This window comes from Meriones unguiculatus, chromosome 15 (assembly GCF_030254825.1).
Source record: "Meriones unguiculatus strain TT.TT164.6M chromosome 15, Bangor_MerUng_6.1, whole genome shotgun sequence".
NCBI classification, from domain to species: Eukaryota; Metazoa; Chordata; class Mammalia; order Rodentia; family Muridae; genus Meriones; species Meriones unguiculatus.
In genome coordinates, this window is record NC_083362.1 from 59285510 (window position 1) to 59305525 (window position 20016).

A 20016-nucleotide genomic window follows, 5' to 3' on the forward strand; every position below is an offset into this window, starting at 1 on the left:
GCCCCGAGACCGCGTGGCCCCGCCCAGATCCTGCCCAGGCCCCGCCTTCGCGGCGCGCTAGGCATCCTCCCAGAGCTGGACCGCTCCTGGCGGCCGCCTGCAGCCCTCTGCATCCTCAGCCAGCCTTTCTCCTGTGTCCCAGTGCACGTGTGGGTGAGACTCCTCGTTCGATTTTTCATATTTAATTTTAAATTTCGATGACATTGGGGAATAAGAAAGGGGAATTGAAAAGAGAGAGATCGAGAAAGAAAAAAAAATGAGAAGGATATTCTGTGTTCTGAAAATCTAATCCTTGGAGCCATAGCTCCTACCATTAATTACATTTAAATCTCCAGGGCATCTGCGTAGAGAAAGGCTGCAGGTCTGGGCCCTAGCTGTGCCGGTCTACAACAGACATCCGGCTGTCTGGTCTCCAGCTGCAGTGTGCGGGTGGCTAGGAAGTGGGAAAGGCTTAGGTTAGCTGAAGGGAAGGCATCCAGGTCCCAGATCCCTTCATCTTCGGGGAGAGTGGCAAAGGGAGGGTGTGGGAGAGGACATACAGCTGCAGTTGTCCACAGAGCCTAAATAATGATTTAAAAAAAATAAATTTAGGCTCACTCTCACCTCGTTCTCAGTGCCCTCTCCCACTCCCCCAACCCTCCACCCCCAGAAATGAAAAAAAAGCACCCTTCTCTAGGTTTGAGATCTGATCCGTTTCATCTGGGCCACACAGCAGCAAAAAAGATGAGTCGCTGCGTGGTTCTTGCAAGATTCTTCTCACGGCTTATGTTTTTAGGACCTGCCTTCTAGTGTGTTCCTTCATCAAGAAACTTCTCAGCTCTGAATGTGTTCCAAGGAACAATTTTTACTCACATTCTGTTTGCTTTATTATTATTGTTATTATTATTTTGAGACAAGGTCGCTCTATATAGCCCTGGCTGTCCTGGAACTCATTAAGTAGAGCAGGAATTTAGAGATCCACCAGCCTCTACTGAGATTAAAGGTTTGGGATGCCACACCCTTGCCCTTCTGTTTGTTCCTTTAAACATTAAAATTACATTTATTTGTGTGTGTGTGTGTGTGTGTGTGTGTGTGTAAGAGAGGGAGAGAGAGAGAGAAAGATGAGTACAGCTGTCAGAAGACAAATTAACAGGAGTCAGTTCTCTGAGTGCACCATATGGGTCCCGGGGATTGAACTCAGGTCATCAACCCGAGCAGCTCGCAGCTCGCAGCTCGCATCTCGACCCTCTCAGCCAGTCCTCTCTCTGCTTATATTTGCCTTACGCAGATGTAGGAAGTATGTTGGTCCATTGGTCTTAATCCAGGAAGGATGGTATTTCTAAGTTTGCTGGGGTGCCCTGTTTTCCCTTCCCAGGTATTAAGGCAGCAAATGCCATTTGTGTGTGTTTGGGGAGGTGGGGATTGGAGCCACTACTTAATATTCACAAGGAGAATTGGGCGTGGAATTAGACATCACCTCTCTCATTGAGTCTCTCCCGCCAGCAAGACTGCAGTCCTGGGAGCACCTCATCTCCTTCCAGCCCCTCTACTCCCCTGCCCTCCCCTGACCTCTTTTCAGGGGCATTTCCCTCTCCAGCTTAGTCGGATTCCAACCAACAAGCACTTAGGAAGCGCTAGAGCTCTGTAGTTTTATCTCCGTCTGGGTAGCTGGTCAAGGGCTCTGTTATTCCTCCAGTTGTATGCTTATGAACACACTTTAAAATGGCACCACTATAACCTCTTTTTAAAAATAAAATTTTTGTGTGTGATGTATTTATGTGTGTACACCTCCCCCTTCCGTGTGTGTGTGTGTGTGTGTGTTCCTATGGAAGCCAGAGGAGGCTGTTGGATGCCCTTCTCTATCACTGTCAACCTCATTCCCTTGAGACAGGGTCTTTTACTGCATCAGGAGCTTGTCCCTTTTCAGCAGGCGGGACTCAGCAGTCCTCCTGCCTTTCTCTGTCCAGCACGCCCCTGACCCTGGGCTTACAAGCCAAGGTTCTGGGGAATCTGACTAAGATCTTCATGCTTGCACAGAAATCAGTACCCTTTCCCGATGAGCCATCGCCGCAGTCCCCTAAAGATAAATGTAAATAGAAGTGTTGAAGAACTGCTTCAGGACAACATAATTTCCAGCTCTCTGATCCCAATGACAAAGTGATACAGGCTGTTCTTTGGCCATGCCGAAGAGCCGGCCACGGAGCTTGCACAAGCGTTCCTCCACAGAGCTAAACCTCCATCCCCCTCAGATGGGCTTTTTAATAGAAAAATAAATAAGTACTGAGAGTGGCCCCCCGAGCAGACCGAGGCAGGGGTTCAAGTGAGAAGTGACTGGAGGTGAGAGACAGTTAAGTCCAGTGGGGATGCTGACACGTGCGGCTGCGAGGACACTGCAGGCACAGTGCGCAGCTCTTTCCCTCCATCCGGGTAAAAACCTGTGGTGCCGAGGTGTGGAGATCTCTCCAAGGGCTCCTCTCTTTAAAAGAAGGAGATACGGTTCTTTTTGTCTCTGCCGATTTCAAGACCTGCTGACCCCTCAAAGTCAGCCCACCCAGCGACTTCACCCGGAAGCCCTTTGCTTTCAGATTTTAATTCGGAGCCCCTTCAGGAGCCACCCCTCATCCTAGACCACCACCGTGCTCTTTGGGGCCTCCGTTGGCCTAATCCAGCCCTGTTCTCTGCACCACTGCTCCCTGCTCCCTTTGTCCTATCGAAAAGAGCCCGCTGTCACCGTGATCCCTCCACACCCCATGAGCAGTCGCTTCCTTTTTCTTCTAAGATGCTCTCGCTGCTCACCCAGCTCCCTGCCCCTCCCCCTCCCCTTCTTTCTGGTTAACTTCATTTTTCCCCCTTCTACAAAACAGCCGCTGGCTCAGAGCGACGGCGCTTGTGGGGTTCTGAACGTGCAAGGCTCACAGAGTCCGGGGCAGCGGGAGTAGCAGTAAGGCATCTAGCTCGGCGCATGCGTCGAAGCAAGAGCCCGCAAAGGCAGCTCATGTGTTGAGTGTTCAGTCCGTGCTTAAGGAACACTCGTGTACCGGCGACTGCTCTAGGCGTGGGGAAATACAGCGCCAGTGCATGGCTGGGTTTCCCCTGTCTTTGTCCAGTCTGTAGGAATGGAGAGGGTCGGGGGTGGGAGGTGTACTTAACCACAGTAGGTAGGACAGTAACTAAAAAGTAAAGAGAGTACCAGGTCTGCCTCTGCTACCGGGAACTGTTTTCTTTGTAGACAGATGGTGCAGAATCAGCCTGTGTAATTTGTTTTCTCTTTATAGGGATTGAACCGAAGGCCTTAGGTATATGGGGCAAGCACTCTCCCACTGAGTCATACTACCAGCCGTCTTAGGTTTTTTATTTTGGGAAAGGGCTTTACTTAGTTTCCCAGGGTACCCTTGACCTCGCTCTATTACGAAGGCAAGTGAGCACTGAACTTGTAATTCTCCCACTATAGCCTCCAGAGAGTAGCCACCAGAGAGGCCTACTGAATTCTTTCAGACTTCTAGTGAATGGGACAGGTTGCTGGGGAAGGAAAAATATTCATTTGGAAAAGCAGCAAAGCAAGAAGATGGCAGGGAGCTACCATTCTTCAAGGTTCATTACAGGGAACCTAGAGGCTTAGGGCTTTTACAGGAACGCGAAGAAGGGAGGGGTGAGTCATGCTTTTGGTGAGTCAATTAACTCTCTACAAGTTAAACATTGGGCCTTAGGGGCTGGAGAGATGTCTCTAAAGTTAAGAGCACTTCCTGATCTCCAATAGGGCTCTGGTTTGGTTCCCAGAACCCGTAGTGGGAACCTCATAGTCACCTCTAACTCCTCTTTTGGCTTCCGTGGGCACCTACATGCGTGCATATATACATACTCACACACACACACACACAGAAAAATCTTTTCAAAAAGTTAAGCTGTGCGTATGTGTACATGTGGTTATGCGTGTGTGTATGTGTGTGTGTGTGTGTCTGTGTGTGTGTGTGGAGATAGGAGGACAATGTAGAGTGTCATTCTGTAGGAGTTATCAACCTTGGTTTTTTGAGACAAGGACTCTTCGCTGGCCTGGGGATTATCAAGTAGACTAAGTTGCCTAGCCAAGAATCCAAGTCCACTTTGAGATGTTAAGTAGGCACCTCAGTCATTTGTCCTGAGTCTGAAACAACAAAAAGTAAGGGAAGAGGTCAGGTATATTCAGGTTTTACGGCAGTTACAAGAGGACCAGGGAGAAGGAAGCTTGCAGCCTGACTGTGCTCACTGCCAGGTCACAGGAACAAGCTGGGGGAAGACTGATGTTCCTCCCCCGAAATTTCCCATCACCTAATACTGGCCTAAGCTCAATTCCTTCCCGTCTTCAATGAGACTTTATGAGAAAGTCTGGTAGCTTTCGGTTGTAAAATCACAAGCACTTCCTTGTTGTTGGCCTGCTCTGTGGTGGTGAATTTTAAACAGCAAATTCTAGCCAGCCCAGGCAGGTGACCTGTGATCCTTAGATGATAAGACACACCAATCAGGGAAGAGTGGGAAGGAGAGGAAGGCAGAGGCAAGGCACACTTAACCCTGTAGTGGCAGACTGAATTTGGAAAGATGTTCAGCTTCAACATGGGAAAGAGGGAAAAGGTCTGCTCCTAAGTTCGTTCCTTCCTTCTTCCTTCTTTCTTTCCTTCCTTTTTTTTTTCAAGACGATTCACAGAGATCTGCCTGCCTCTGCCTCCCTGAGTGCTGGGATTACAGGCGTGTGTTTTACTCCTAAGTTTCTTAACCTCGTTGGACTGGAAACTTCTTGTCAACCAACAGTGGCCCGCAACTCATTCATGTTTTGTTTTGGTTAGTTTCCCGCATGGCCGTTTATTTAAAAGTGGACAGTTTAACCAAATTTAAATCAGAAATCCTCCCGTGAAATTTTATACAACTCATGCCAAATGGGGCCAGTCTTTCTCTGTGAAAGGAGCTGGCCGGGCAGCGGGCTTGGTGGGTGAAAGAGAGTTGCAATAATTTTCTACTTTAGAAGAGACCCAAGTGCTTGTCTTTGTCATCACTCCTACCACTTATGTGCTCAGCTCTATGGTCAAGGTTTGGTGTCACTGCCTTTTATCAGCTCATCCCAGTCGAATCTCAACCCTACACACTAGTAACTTGCCCTGCAGCGACCACGAAAGCACAGGCTTCTAGGTTTCCTGGTTTCTGCACCCACTAAACCTGTACTTTAAGCTGAATTATCTGAAAGAGTAGAAGAATGTACTGGATTAGAAGTGGTGTGAACAAGACCGTAGGGAAACTGCGTGCCGCTGAAATGTCCGGGAAGGTGCAGAGAGGCCGTTCTACAGGTTTGGCATGGAGGTAGAAGAGTGACCACAAGTGATTGATTACATGGGATCCGGCCAGCAAGGACTAAAAGGCCAGCTTCTTGTTGCTGACTCGGCCCTTTAAAGATGCTTTAGGCTTACTCATTTTGTGGGATTGGACTTCAAAGATTTTTAGTGATGTGTAAGTAACTTCTGTTTAATAAAACTTCCTTTGAGAGCATTGTTGGCAGCCAGGCGTGTTAGGACACGCCTTTGATCCCAGCACTCGAGAGGTAGAGGCAAGGGGATCTCTGTGAGTTCGAGGCCACCCTAGTCTACAAAGAGAGGTCCAGGGCAGCAAGGGCTACACAGGGAGACCCTGTCTCAAAAAACAAACAAACAAAATTGTTGGCCTTCTTATTACGAGTATCAAGTCCTATCATGTATTGGGCTGCCTTGAACGTCCCAATGGGTTTCTCTTGCATGGGTGTCTGTGCATAACATGTCTGCCACTAGAGACTGCAGAAGCCACTAGGGACTGGCAGGCCTCCTGAGGCTGGAGCTACAGACATTTGTGAGGGGGATGCTTTTGTCTGAATGGACTGTGGAAGGACCACGTTCCAGCTCTCCTAAGAGTGGAACCAGGAAGTAGAGGGACAGACAGTAAAGTTTCCCACCCACATCTGCTTGTCCGGACACTAATCATTTGCTTGATCACGCCTCCCTTTGAAGGTACCTGCACTCATGTGCGAATTACTCTTCCCTAATACAATTAAAAACCATAGGAGCAAACCCGTAAAAAGCAGACAGTAAATATGGGAGGAAAACCTATCGAGTGTGGACTAGCCAGCACACAGGGGAACATGTTCATATCTTTCTTATATTTCTCTTTAGTCTCAGTCTTTGACAAAATTAGGCTAGTGATTAACTATTACCTCAACACTTTTTTTTTCTTAGCCAGGTGCAATGGCAGATGCCTTTAATCCCAGTACTCAGGGAGGCAGAGGCAGGTAGATCTCTGTGAGTTTGAGGCCAGCCTGGTCTACAAAGCAAGTCCAGGACAGCCAGGGCTACACAGAGAAACCCTCTCTCGAAAAACCAACCAACCAACCAACCAACCAACCAACCAATTGATCAACCAAACCAAACCAAACCAAAAAATGTCTTCTTAAACATCTGCCTGTTGACCTGCTGTGTGACTCCACCTCACAGGGTTTATAGTCTTGCACGGAGGAAAGAAGACGAACAAATAAAAAGAACAACTACTTAGTTACAAGTGTTGATAAGTTTTACACAGGAAAATGACTTTGGGGATGAAAAACCATGAAAGGGAAGGGGCTCTTTCTCTGTGGGGGAAAAGGAGGCCTTGGAAGAGGTGACGTTGGAACTGAGACTTAAGGGAACACAGGAAATGATCATGTGATGGAGTAGAGCAAAAGCCTCTGCTGCTCTTGAGAATATAGTCAGCCTGAGTGGTTGTGGACAGTAGTTGTGAGGGAGGAGATACAGCATGGAAGAGTGATCTTACATTCTATAGGTCCTGCGGCTGCATGGAAAATCTGGATTTCATTTTACAGCAGTGGGTTTTAAGCAGAAAGCAATATGGTTTTGTTCAGGTTTTTCAAATATCTTTGTTTCTTTGTGAATATAAGCTCTCAGTAAATAACTCAAACTCATGATTCCTGTGCCTCGGCTCCCTGAACTCTGGAATTAAAGATGTGTACTTCCATGCCTGGATCAAAAAATAATAATATTTTTTTTTTAAATGAGTGAAGGATTTATTAAGGCAGCAAAATTAGAAGCCAGTGACTTAAAACTAATTTTTCTAAGCAAAAGTTCTAGAGTATAAATGTATTCTTCAATATCTTGATCCCCTGGATGACCAAGGGCTCAGTTTGAGGTTAACATTCTGCAGGGCCATGCTGGTTTGCAGATCTGGGAGTAGAGATGGAAGATGATCCTATTAATTAAAGTTTGGGAGCTTGGCAGATTTGTTTTGCTCTCTCTTACAGAATCCAAAAGGCAAGAGAGAGATTCTGGACCTGTTTCTCACACCAAACACTACAGCATGTTATATGTACAAACACTGGAAAGAGATTTAGACCTTCCTCTTTGTAACAACTCTTTACATCATTCAGGGTATTTATTTGTTCATTACTCAAAACTTTTTATTCATCATTTATTTCTTCTCTGTCTTGAGAAGTCAACAGATGGATACTGACCTTTTGGTACGTTTCCAATGCACTAGTGGCAAAGAAGTAGGAGGTGATACCTGACCTCTGCAAGTTTACAGTCTGCCTGTGGGTATGAATGAGAGCCCACAATGCCACTCATAATCCATGACATGAAGTACTGCAAAACTAAATACTAAAGAGTATAGAACAGGTGGCAGATGTTATGGAACACCCCCTCATCTCCAGGCCAATATTGAGGTTAAAGACACATGGCCATGCCTGGCTTTTACATGGGCGTTGAGGATTTGAACTCCGTTTCCTTTGCTTGCAAAGCAAGAGCTCTTACCCATCTCTCTAGCCCCTGGTTTACACTTCTGTTGTTGTTATTGTTGTTACTTGTAAAGATGCTTTATTTGGTGCTGGGGAGTTCTCAAAGAACTCCGTAACACCCCATCTCCCCTCAACTCAGAAATGTACTGGCAGCCAGGTGTGGTGGTACACACCTTTAATCCCAGTGCTGGGGAGAAAGAGGCAGGCAGGTCTCTGAGATTTCTAGTCCAGCCTGGTCTACAAAGAGAGTTCCAGGAGAGCCAGGGCTGTTACACAGAGAAAACTTGGCTCAAAACAAAACAAAATAAAACAAAACAACATACCCCCTTCTCCACCCACCCCAGAAAGAAACAAACAAACTGACTAGTAGAAAAGTGCACCTGGAGAGAAAGTGCAGATGCTGTGGGGAGGTGGAGCCAAGTTCAGTGAGACTCCTGGTTGTTGTTTTGCTTTTTTTTCAAGACAGGATCTCACTAAGTAGCTCTGTAGCTGTCCTGGAACTCAGTATGTAGACCAGGCTGGCCTTGAGCTCACAGAGCTCCGCTTGACTCTGTTTTCCCAAACACTGGGATTAAAGGTGTACATCACTATGCCCAGCTAGTTTCAACCAGACTCTTAAAGAATGACGGAGACAAAGCCTGGAGAGGTACTCCATCCAGCCTGGCGATCTCTCATCCACAGTCTCACCGTAACCCCATAGAGTCTTGAGCGAAGGGAAGAAGGAAACGGAAACACAGCGTCTCCTCTGTTTTCCTCGGGGCTGGCCTTGAATAAACTGACTCCATCTCCCTGGGGGTTGGTAGTACAGCAGTGAGCAGACTGACCTTAGAGCTGGCAACATCAGGAGTCAACCTGTGGCTGACTACCCTCTGCCTGTTCCTCTGCCCACGCGGGAACATACCCACCGGCAGTGGAAAGTGCTTTTGCAGCAGGCTGCCTGTCAAGAAGGGCTGATAGTATTTTTGACAGGAACGGTCTGTCAGACAGTGGGTGTGAGTCTGAGGCTGCTCTAATGTCTGTGAGGAAGCCTCCCACAGCCAGTCTGAGGCTGCAGTTGGGGAACACTAGGCCTCTTCTGTGTGCCTGGATGGATCTTGGGCTGTTTCTGTGTTTTTGACATGTTCGTGCTGGGTTTGTGTTATGTATCACATTGCCTTGTCTGGGATCCATGCTCAGTGGAGATGATTTTTTTAATATAATATTTCTTATTGATTCTTTAAAATTTATATATACAGTGTATTTTTATTATATGTAAGGCCCACTCTATCCCCTAACTCCTCTCAGTTCCACTCCCAGGATCCCACTCCATGCACTTTAAAGAAATAATTTATTTTTAAAAATATGGTGTTTTACATGCATGCATGTATGTCTGTGTGAGGGTGTCAGATCCCCTGGAACAGGAGTTACAGGTGGTTGTGAGCTGCCATGTGGGTGCTGGGAATTGAACCCCGGTTCTCTGGAAGGACAGCCAGTGTTCTTAACTGATGGGCCATCTCTCCAGCAACCCTTATGCACTTTTAACAAAATCAATTTTAAACTAGGTACTGGGGGCAAATGGTCCTCTTGCTGTATTATTAATGAGCATACTATGAAAAACAACTTATGGACCACAGCGACAGCCTCTACTGATGTGGAAGTTTCCAACTATTTACCAAAAAAGTCTCCATTTTCCAATGTCTTGTTTCGTACTGAGAATCGCTGGAGTCTGTGCACAATGCTGCCTGCCCATGGCCCCCAAGGCTGCATGTTCCTAGCAACTCTGGGTTTCCAGCTTTCTGCTAATTTTGCTTCTAATTCTCCAACCCCTCATTTCCTTCTTGTTCTGAGTATTTCCTTGATTCCAGTGCCACAAACACCCTTAATATCCATTCACTCTTAGTTCTTTAGTTTCTCCTTTTTTATTCGCTTTGAATCGTCTCAGTCTCTAGTGGACCTGTCCAGTGGGCTCAGCTGAGGCGGATATGGATGAGCAAACATAAACAAAGCTTAGGATGCTGTCCAGTCTGAAGCAAAGCCCATGTCTCAATATGATGTACCTCTGATATTACCATGTGACAGGGAGGATGCTGTCACATTTTTTCAGATACTAACAAACACAGCTGCTCTTCTCCGTTTCTGTCTGTAGTTCCAAGCCTCGGGTACATTTATTTTCTATGGAATGACAATTTTGACCTTCCAAACAATAGATAATTGTCCTCTGTCCTTTGCCCTTTCTATCTTCTAGTTGATTTTTTTTTTTTTTTGTGATTTCTCCCAAAGGATAAGCAAGATGGTTGAGTCTTTCCTTTGTATCCTAAGCCCTTTATCATCTGCTTCATCTGCTTGAACTAAGCCAGGTGCTTATGGATAGCATTCTTAAAGGTGGGGCCTATAGGAAGATATTCTCTATCCCTTTATCACCTGATCATGCTTTAGAGGCCTCAGTAAACAGCATGAACCCGCAGATTCTCACCTTTTACAGAAGGCACTGTGTTTAGGGTGTGTTTTTTGCACCTGCAGGGTAACCTTGTATTCTAAAAAAAAAAAAAAAAAAGCACCAAAAGAAAATGATCAAAATATATGGTATGAAAATTATTTTAAATGAAAACAAACAAACAAACAACTTTGCACTAATGTTGTTCCTTGGCTTTGTCAGTGTTCTATTGCTGTGAAGAGACACCATGACCAAGGCAACTTTTTTTTTTTTTAAATAAGATTTATTTATTATGTACTCAGGATCCTGCCTGCATGTGTGCCCATGCACCAGATCTCACTATCTGGTTGTGAGCCACTATGTGGTTTACTGGGAATTGAACTCAGGACCTTTGGAAGAACAACCAGCGCTCTTAACCTCTGTGCCATCTCGCTGGCTCCACTCTTATAAAGGAAAACATATTTAATTGGTTCAGAGGTTTAGCCCATTGTCCTCATGGTGGGGAGCAGGCAGGCATACTGCCAGAGAGACAGCTGAGAGTTCTACACCCACTTTGGCAGGCAATAGGGAGAGAGAGCCACTGGGCCTGGCTTGAGCTCCAGAAACCTCAAAACCCATCCCTAGTGACAAACTTCCTCCAACAAGGCCACACCTACTCCAACAAGGCCACACCTCCTAATCCTGGTCAAGTAGTGCCACTCCCTAATGACCAAACATTCAAATATATGAAGGGGGGGGATTTTTATTCAGACAATTATTATTATTATTCTTGCAAAAAAAAAAAAAAGTTGAGGAACCTTGATGGAGTTTTCAGTTTTGAATGAAGATACACACAAAAACGTTAAAAACACTGAGAAACTCTTATGCATAAGTTTAGCTGACTGTGAATTCCTTGGGCCAAGGTGTTTAGGACACAACCATTTATCTTCAGGAAGAGTCAGAGCAGAGGGACGTCCCAAAACAAAGCAGCAAGGAACCCAACATAAAATGCTGAATGGCTCTCAGGAATCAGGGTTCTCAGGGCTCCTCAGCAAAACGGCCCCACACTGAGGGAATTACTTGGAGAGGCTGGGAAGATGTGGTCCCCCCTAAGGGTAAAGATTCCAAGTTCCCTCATTAAAAAATGTATATGGGTATGAAATCCTACTGCCTAAGTGTCTGTGTATAATACAAAAACGTTTCCCGCAACCCAAGTCCTTCAGCAGAGCTGACATTCAAGAAGCATGTCATGGAATGACTGTGATATAGGTGAGCACTTTACAGGCACAGAAGGACATGACTATCAGCATGGTGAGCTGTGTTCTGACTCCTTGCTTTCTGCTGTCCTCTGCACCTCCCTCACGTGCCTTCTGGGCAGGATGAGGTTTCAAGCTAAGGTTCTGCACCCCATCTTTCTAGGTATGCCAGGACCTTCTGAGGAAGACTGGAATGCTAAGAACAGTGAGAAGGCAAGTCACAAGCCTCCTCTTCTTGCCGTCTCTCTAGGGAGATGCCGTGGGTGTGGGTATGCGTGTGTGACATGCAATCATGTGATAACCACTGGGCTCGCTTACGTGAAAAGTTGTGGACAGTCTGGACTCCTGCAATGGGAGAAGCCAGTGTTAGATGAGAGGACAGAAGAAAACAGGGCCTCAGAGAAGCTTGGCACGCGCATGCACGCACTCGTGTGCACACGCGCACACACACACACACACACACACACACACACACACTGAATAAAATCTCTTTAAAAATGTTCTTCTGGGATGCAGGGATGGCTCAGCAGTTAAGGGCACTGGCTTCTTGGCTCTTCTAGAGGTCCTGAGTTCAACTGTAGGCAACCACATGGTGGCTTACCTCCATGGTATCCAATGCCCCCTTCTGGTGTGCAGACAGACAAAACACTCATACATAAAATACATAAACAAATAAACCTTTTAAAAAGCTTCATAAACAAACAAGCAAACAAACAAAAACCACTCTTCCTTATTTGCCTCATTTCGGATGCGATGGCTGAAAGTTCCACTGGGTGGCATTGCTACAGGTGAAAAGATGTGGGGCCCATTTACAGGACAAAGACGTAAACAGATCCCATATATATTCAGTGATGTATATGGCAGAGGACAGCTTTAGGGATATTGGTTTTTTTTCCTTCCACCATGATGTATGTATTCCAGGATTCAACTTGGACTGTCAGGCTCAGTGGTGCCTTTGCCTGCTGGGCCGTCTTCTTGCCTTATTGTGAGCTTATGTAATTTTTAAATTTAATTTTAATATTTAAAACACTGAAACAGTTTGTTTTTTCGAGATAGGGCTTCTCTGTATAGCCCTGGCTGTCCCAGAAGTCACTCTGTAGACCGTGCTAGCCTCAAACTCAGAAATCCACCTGACTCTGCCTTTTGACTGCTGAGACTAAAGGCATGTGCTACCACCTCCTGGCTCTGAATCTATCTACCTATCTATCTATCATCTATCTATCTATGTCTCTATCTACATATCATGAGTGCTCTGCTGAATGTACACCTGCATGCCAGAAGAGGGCATCAGATCCCTTTATAGATGCTCATGAGCTCCATCATCCGGGAGCTGAACTCAGGACCTCTAGAAGAGCAGCCAGTGCTCTCAACCACTGAGTCATCTCACCGGCCCCTGAAACAATATTTTTAAAAACCCCATTTATTTATTTATTTATTTATTTATTTATTTATTTATTTATTTATTTATTTTGTGTGTGTTTGTGCATATGTCTGCCCATGCCACAGTGCATGTGTGGAGGTCAGAGAATAACGTTCAGGAGTCAGTTCTCTCCTTCTCCCCATGTGAGTTCTGGGGATGGGACTCAGGTTGTCAAGCTTGGTGGTGTAAGACCTAGGGTCTCACAGCTCAGGAGTTTAAGATTGCGCCCTTCCCAGAAACTCCCCCAGACCAAGACTCGTTGCAAAAGCAAGAGGTTTATTAACCATTGTACAACGGGGTCACCCCTGCCGGTCAGCAAAGAGTGGCACCGGGAGACAAAGGCCTTTAGGTTTTTAAAAGAAAAATTTCGGGAGATTTGAAGTTCTAGTTTTGGCAATTTAGGATTGGATGAGGAAGCTATAAAGTAAGATAATTGGTTAGTCTTAGGTGCTCAAGCTTGGCCAGTCCTGCCAAGTGTGGATGCAGCTGCAATTGAAGGTGGGGGTGGTTAGCTCATCCTTGAAGATTAGGGCTGTGGGCTCTTGGCTGGAGGTCAAAAGCTACTCAGAAGAAGTCTAGGTTTGTTGCTAAGAAACGCTATCTCAAGGACAAGGGTCTGGTCGTTCTTTTGTTGAGTGAAGGTCATTGCTTGCTTGCCCTTTTTTTATATCTGTCCTCACAGATAGGGTCACATTCCTTCACTCTCTGGAAAGGTACTAAGAGGCTTTAGCTTAACCTGGACCTAAAACTCAAAACTATAGGCTTTAGAAGACATATAGGTTACAAAGTTAGTCTAACCCTTTCAGTGGCAAGCACCCTGAACCCTGAGCTACAATGAGCACTGAAGTAGAAATGAAATGACATGTTTGAAAGATTTTTTTTTTGTTAAGACTATGGAAAAACAAGATTGGCTTTGAATAGCTGTATTATTGTTGGCACTGGGCGAGGGGTGCCAGGAAGACACATTAATTTACTTCTTGCCATCTTCTGTAATAAAAAGAAGCTTCCCCCTTTACAAGTGTTGGAAACTTACCATAATAACATCTTTTTTTCTTTTTCTCTCTGGAAGCCTATGAGCAGTTACTTAAATATGACAGGCTGGATGCCGTTAATGGTCACGCTGTAGCAGCTGCGTCACTGTAGCCCCTGGGGGTGACTGAAGCTCAGAAATGGACTGCTGCCTCGTGAGAGGTTGGCTGGCTTAAGTCAGAGCTCCCCTGTCTTGATTTGGGCTTCACATTTTAAGCTCCCGATAAAGCCTCTTAATTTTCTCCTAGAACAGCAGTTTTCAACATGTGGATCTCAACTCCTCTGGGGACCGAACAACCCTTACACAGTAATTTCGTATCAGATATCCTGCATATAAGATGTTTACATTCCAGTTCATAACAGTGGGAAGATTACAGCTATGAAGTAGCGACGAAAATAATTTTATGGTTGGGGGTGACCACAACATAAGGAACTGTAGTAAAGCATTAGGGAGGTTGAGACCCACTCTGCTAGAAAATCAATCTTAGCCCGAGGTTAGTTTACAAACATAAAGTAGCATGCTTACACTTTCTCTAAAAGATACTGCATCTTTTCTTTCTGGTTTACCCACAGAACAAAAGAGAAGACAGAGTGTTGGAAGTGAAATCGGCTCACCCAGATTCCTGAAACTTTCTGAGGGCATGTTTTACCTGGAGTTGGGGTTCCATAGCAAGGAAGACGTGTTAGTGAGCTTTCTCTCCTCTTCTTCCATTTGGTATTGTTCGAATCTATTCTTGGTAGTCAGAAGTCCAAAGTATGCCAATCTCCATCTATGAGGAGAATAAGATTGGTTTTAACTCCTACCTGCCTGTGGCCTTCCTTGCTAACTTTCTTAAACTCTGCATCCTTTAATGATACCGATGAGTTTTTTTATGAATGTAACCCCGTACATTTATGAATGACAAAAGTAGTATTAAAATTTTATCCCTTATCTGTTATTGAAATAGGATTTCTATGGACCCCTCCCTCCTCTGCTGATTTTCCAATTTCTCCAGCCTGCTTTGCCTTCCTGTCTTTCAGGTCATAAATATCCTTGGCGGCACATTTGCATAGGCTTTTCCAGGTACAAGCTGTGTGATGCCTGAAGCCTGAATTAGCTCAACACAAGTCAGCCTCTTTGTAGAGTAAGCCCAGCTAAGTTATCAGGACTGGGATGGAAGAGTCAGCATCAGTGGAAAGCCAGGGTCAGCTCCCAAGCCCCCACCATGGCTCACTGAGAAGGGCAGTGGCTGCTGCCCTGGCCCTGGATGGGGAATCCACAATGGGCCGCAGGAAGAAGAAGAGGAAAGAGTCTCGCCCGGAGTCCATCATCATCTACCGGTCAGATAATGAGAAGACGGATGAGGAGCCTGAAGATTCTGAAGGTGGAGATCGGCCTAAAGAGGAGGAGGGGGAGGACTTCCTGGACTATCCCATAGATGACGGTGAGTCTTTCTGGAGCCCCGTGTTCAAAGTGATAGAAAGAAGAACCAAACAGGGTCCGCCCTCCCACTCACTGCCTTTTTCTTTCTGATGACGCATTTCTTGAAGTGTTCCGGTCTTCACTCGTTAAGCTGACACCTGTTACTTATAGCCTAGCATCCTCAAGTCTAGGAGAGATGGGGATCTCGATCTTTTACAACTGCTAGTGTAAAAGAAGCTGATTTATAGGCCAGTTACATAACATATATGAGATAAAGAACAACAGTTGTTATCTTTCATAATAATTATGAACATAATGAATACTTATGAACAGCCAGGTGGGGTAGCTTATACCTATAATCCCAGCATTTGGGAGGCTGAGGCAGTAGGATCATGAATTGGATGCCATCCTGGGCTATACAGTGAGATCATGTCTCAAAAAAACAAAACAAAACAAAAAGTCAACCAGCCCATATATATCTATATATAGATATATATGTGTGTATGTGACTATAAATTATGAAATCAGTGAGATACACTATTCCTTCACATTCTGGATTGCCAAGATTTGTGTGAAATATGATAGTATCATTGTGTGGACCTAGATAACACGCTCACACTCCTCAAGCGCCAGTTAAAGACACTCCAGCCACTGTAGGGAACCGGAATGCTTACTAATTTCCAGAGTATGCATACTGTATGTCACAGACCTTCTTACTATCACCACCACGAACTTTATGTCTGTGTTCTGCATGTTTAAGAATAGCTGCTGCTATTAGGGAGCCTGTGGGTTATCTATGTTAAAAATCACCGTACGGCAATGGATAGACCTGTTCATCTATTAGGATAGATGTTAAGACTCAGGGCCAGAGCGGACGACACGAACAGCGTCCCTGCTCTCACTGCAGACCTTTCAGTCTGTGAAGACAGACAGTGGAAAGGGTAACTTCAGGTGGCAACATCCCTTCCAAAGACAACAAAAACTGCAACAGTGGAGTGGGGAAGTGATGATGTGTCATGGAAGACCTCTAAAGCAGTGACATTTGAACTCATACGGGGAACAGGAAGGAGCCAGGTAAGAAAGACGTGGAATAGAGTTTTGTTTGTTTGGTTTTTTGTTTTGAAAACTGCGAGGGTCTTGAGGTGAGAGCAGTGCCGGCCTTTTGACGGGAAAAGGTGTTTCTGTGACAGTGTGGAGAGAACCAAGGGAGGATGCTGACAGTTCAGCAAGGGGAGCCAGGCTGGATCCTGGTGTGTCTTGCAAGGGCAGAGTGTGGGGCGGGGCGCTGGGAACTGTCAGAGCTGGTGCAAGTCAAGGGGACTTTCAAGCAATGCAAACGTATTATCTTATATATTAAAAAAAAAATTATTAGCCACGCGTGGTGGTGCACGCCTGTAATCCTGGCATTGGAGGAGGAAGAGGGAGGTGGATCTCTGTGAGTTTGAGGCCAGCCTGGTTTATAAAGTGAGCTCAGGACTGCCAAGGCTATACAGAGAAACCCTTTAATAAACAAACTTATTTTAATTACATATCTTGTTTGTATATGTGTGTGTGTAGTGAGCAGGTATTCATAGCTTAGATGGAAGAGCTAGGGTGTCTGCAGATATGAGAAAATGAGTGCCCCATCTCAGGGAAACAGAGTTAGGCAGAAGGGAGGGGGTGGACTGTGCCCCCTGTGTCTACGTACATACATACATTTTATGCCCAGGTAAATATTCATAAATAATGCCTTCAAAGCACTTGTTAACCAGACACAGGACCATGGTAAGTGGTGACTGGTGAGGTTCCTCACCAATCTCTATATCACAGAGACTGTGTCAAGGCTGGGGTCCAGAAAAATGGAGAAACAACAGGAAGGATGTGCTACTCTTGCCCACAGTTTGGTCAGGGGCCCACAGTCTCTGTGGGAGTGAGAAGAGCAGAGATTGCCTTCCAAGGCAGATCCATTTTAAGTCTGAGGCTGACTCACTAACTCTACTCCTCCCTCTGAGGCCCACCAGCACTGAGATGAAATGTGGGCTCCTCGGTCCTTGACTCTCATCTTCTTTGTGCGCACAGGTGTGTGGAACGTGCCTTTGGACAGCCGCTACGTCACACTAACGGGGACCATCACACGAGGGAAGAAAAAGGGTCAGATGGTGGATATCCATGTCACTCTGACAGAGAAGGAGCTGCAGGAACTGACCAAACCCACGGAGCTGTCAAGGGAAGTGGCACCTGAGGGTAGAAGGGCCTGCCAGGTCGGGGCAGACCAGGGGCCACACGTGGTCCTCTGGACACTGGTCTGCCTACCTGTGGTCTTCGTCCTTTCTTTTGTCGTGTCTTTCTACTACGGCACTATCACCTGGTACAACATCTTTCTTGTGTACAATGAGGAGAGGACCTTCTGGCATAAGATTTCCTGCTGTCCGTGCCTCATTCTCTTCTATCCAGTGCTCATCATGGCCATGGCCTCTTCCCTGGGGCTCTATGCTGCCGTGGTCCAGCTCTCGTGGTCCTGGGGAGCATGGTGGCGAGCTGCCTGTGACATGGAGAAAGGTTTCTGTGGCTGGCTCTGCAGCAAGTTGGGTCTGGAGGACTGTTCTCCCTACAGCATTGTGGAACTGCTGGAGTCTGATAATATCTCAGGCAATCTCTCCAACAAGGACCCCATCCAGGAAGTAGAAACCTCTACTGTCTAAACCGCCAGTGATTCCTTCCAGGCCCTAATAAGAACATAATCATTCTCCAGTTCTAGTATAGTCATTCCACAGTTCTTAAGCTACCCAATACCCTCTGCAGTCCTGGAAAATCCTTGCACACACTGCAGTGTCCCACCATCTTCGTTATCCCAAGAGGATGGGAAACAGAAAGGCGACTGGTGCCAAAGCAGTTCATCTGAAATGCTTCTTGACTCTTTGCCCTAAAATGACTGTTTATGAGGGCTCTGAAGATAGAGTGGAAATCCCTTCAGGGGCCTGAAGGTGTTATTGGTGTCTGTAACCCGGGAGAGTGTGTGCCTGAATGTGACAGAAAGCAAAAAGATGCTCAGGGGTGACTGAATCCACGAAGACAATAGATGAAGATGGAATGCCACATTTAGGGAGCCAGGTTCCTATTCTAAAGACTGTGTGCATCACTTACGGGTAGATAGAACTGCATATAATTAAAGTCCCGAACATCAATGAGTTAAAGAAACACACTTCCTTCTTATGTAGATGTCTGGAGGCAGACCATTCCAAGACCCTATGAAATTATCTGGGTTTCATTGGATGGTGGGATGTAGCCCTCAGCTCTCTTCTCTTCAGTTTCCAAATGCTGACTACATCTCCGGCATAGCGAGTTCCAGAAACCGTGTTTCTGGAAAACAACCAGCCAAGCAACCAAACAAAAGCGGAAGAAGCAAAGAAGCCCAGCTGACCTGTTTAAGGAGGCTTCAAGGAAGCTTCCCATCGATATTTACTGTATCTCCTTGGCCACACTATAGTAGCATGACCTCACAATCAAAAGACGGTGAAAAATGTAATCTTTTTATCTGGGTAACTATATTCTTAGACAAATACTGGGGTTATGTGAATTTGAGAAAAAAAAAAAAGGGAGATAATGGCTATTTGGTAGGCGAGTAAGAATCAACATCTTATGATAGATATCATTCAGAATTCCAAACTACTAATGGGCCTCTATTAATTTGTTTGTTTATTCATTTAGTTATTTCAGCCCTAGTCTTACACGGAGAATTATAGAAATGAAGTATATACACTATGCATTAGATAGTAGCACCTCATGTACTTGGCAACTTACCTTTGGTCATGTGGTTTCAGGGTTCTCTGGAAAGACCCATTAGATAGGAGCATACAGTCATATAGTCACAGTACAATTCTTCCTGGGAAGGAAGGGGGAACAGGGATTGACAATATTTAATCTATAAAGATGGAGATGAGAGAGAGAGAGAGAGAGAGAATGAGAGCATCTGTCAAATGCCAACCCAACAGGGATCAGTAGCTCAAAGCACAAACCACATTTAGCTTGCGGTTTCACCAAACCCAGAAGCCTTATTCGCTCGGACCTTTCTAACACGAAGCTTCTGACAGGACCAGTAGGAATGTAACAGACGAAGCCAGATGGAAAGAGTCTGGATTGGAGAAACAACAACTTCATTTTAAGAGTGCCCTGATTTCAAAATGTCAAGTCCTGGGAGGTCAGTGAGTTTTGGGGTTTGGATTTTCAAAAGAAGGGGTGATGATAATTTTTCTTGTCTCAGAAAGAAGTGTTCTGAAGAAATTGCTCTGAACTGAACCAACCAGAGGAGTTGATCAGGCTCCCCCATAGCCAGCCAGGGGCATTCATTTAACGTATGGTGCTGAACTCTACTTTCAGAGAATTAAAAAAAAAAAAAGAAAAAGAAATCCTGTTATTAGTTTAATCAGAAGAAAAAAAAAAAAAACGTGTCCAGTATTTTTGAAGATAGCTATGGTGCTTTCTGGTGCATTTCCAGAGATATGAATAATTTAAATGGAAATAAAGATAATAAGCTCTGATTAGCATTTTCTTATTTTATTTTGGGGGCTCTCCATAATAGCCCTGAGCACTACAGTTTTCAGAATGAAAGGGGAGCCTGTTGGCGGTCCTGTGGATGTGAGATCTTTGAAGACTTAAGTGTATGAGTGGTGCCTGCATGCCTGTAAGTGTACCACAGGCATATCTGATTCTGGGGTGGTCAGGAGGGGTCAGAGCCTCGGGAACTGGAGTTGCAGGTGTCTGTGAGCTGACATGCAGGCGCTGGTA

General features: G+C 45.5%; 1 protein-coding gene across 4 annotated transcripts; it reads left to right on the top strand.

Moving 5' to 3' along the window:
* The first annotated feature begins 18 nt into the window (after positions 1-18).
* Tmem169 (transmembrane protein 169) lies at positions 19-18661 on the top strand. 4 transcript variants are annotated; one of them, XM_060368596.1, is made up of 4 exons: positions 19-153; positions 14424-14565; positions 14871-15274; positions 17311-18661. In XM_060368596.1, the coding sequence occupies exons 3-4, from the start codon at positions 15004-15006 to the stop codon at positions 17931-17933; spliced, it is 894 nt and encodes a 297-aa protein (XP_060224579.1). In that variant the 5' UTR covers positions 19-153; positions 14424-14565; positions 14871-15003; the 3' UTR covers positions 17934-18661. The 4 variants fall into 4 exon arrangements, with proteins under 4 accessions (XP_060224579.1, XP_021501054.1, XP_021501051.1 ...); XM_021645379.2 differs by having other exon boundaries at positions 14424-14536; XM_021645376.2 differs by having other exon boundaries at positions 14424-14532.
* The last annotated feature ends 1355 nt before the right edge of the window (positions 18662-20016 follow it).

Coding starts and splice junctions, on each gene's coding strand:
- Tmem169 (XM_060368596.1), top strand. CDS start 15,004: ATGGAAGAGTCAGCATCAGTGGAAAGCCAGGGTCAGCTCCCAAGCCCC. Junction 15,275..17,310: donor GGACTATCCCATAGATGACG/GTGAGTCTTTCT, acceptor TTGTGCGCACAG/GTGTGTGGAACGTGCCTTTG.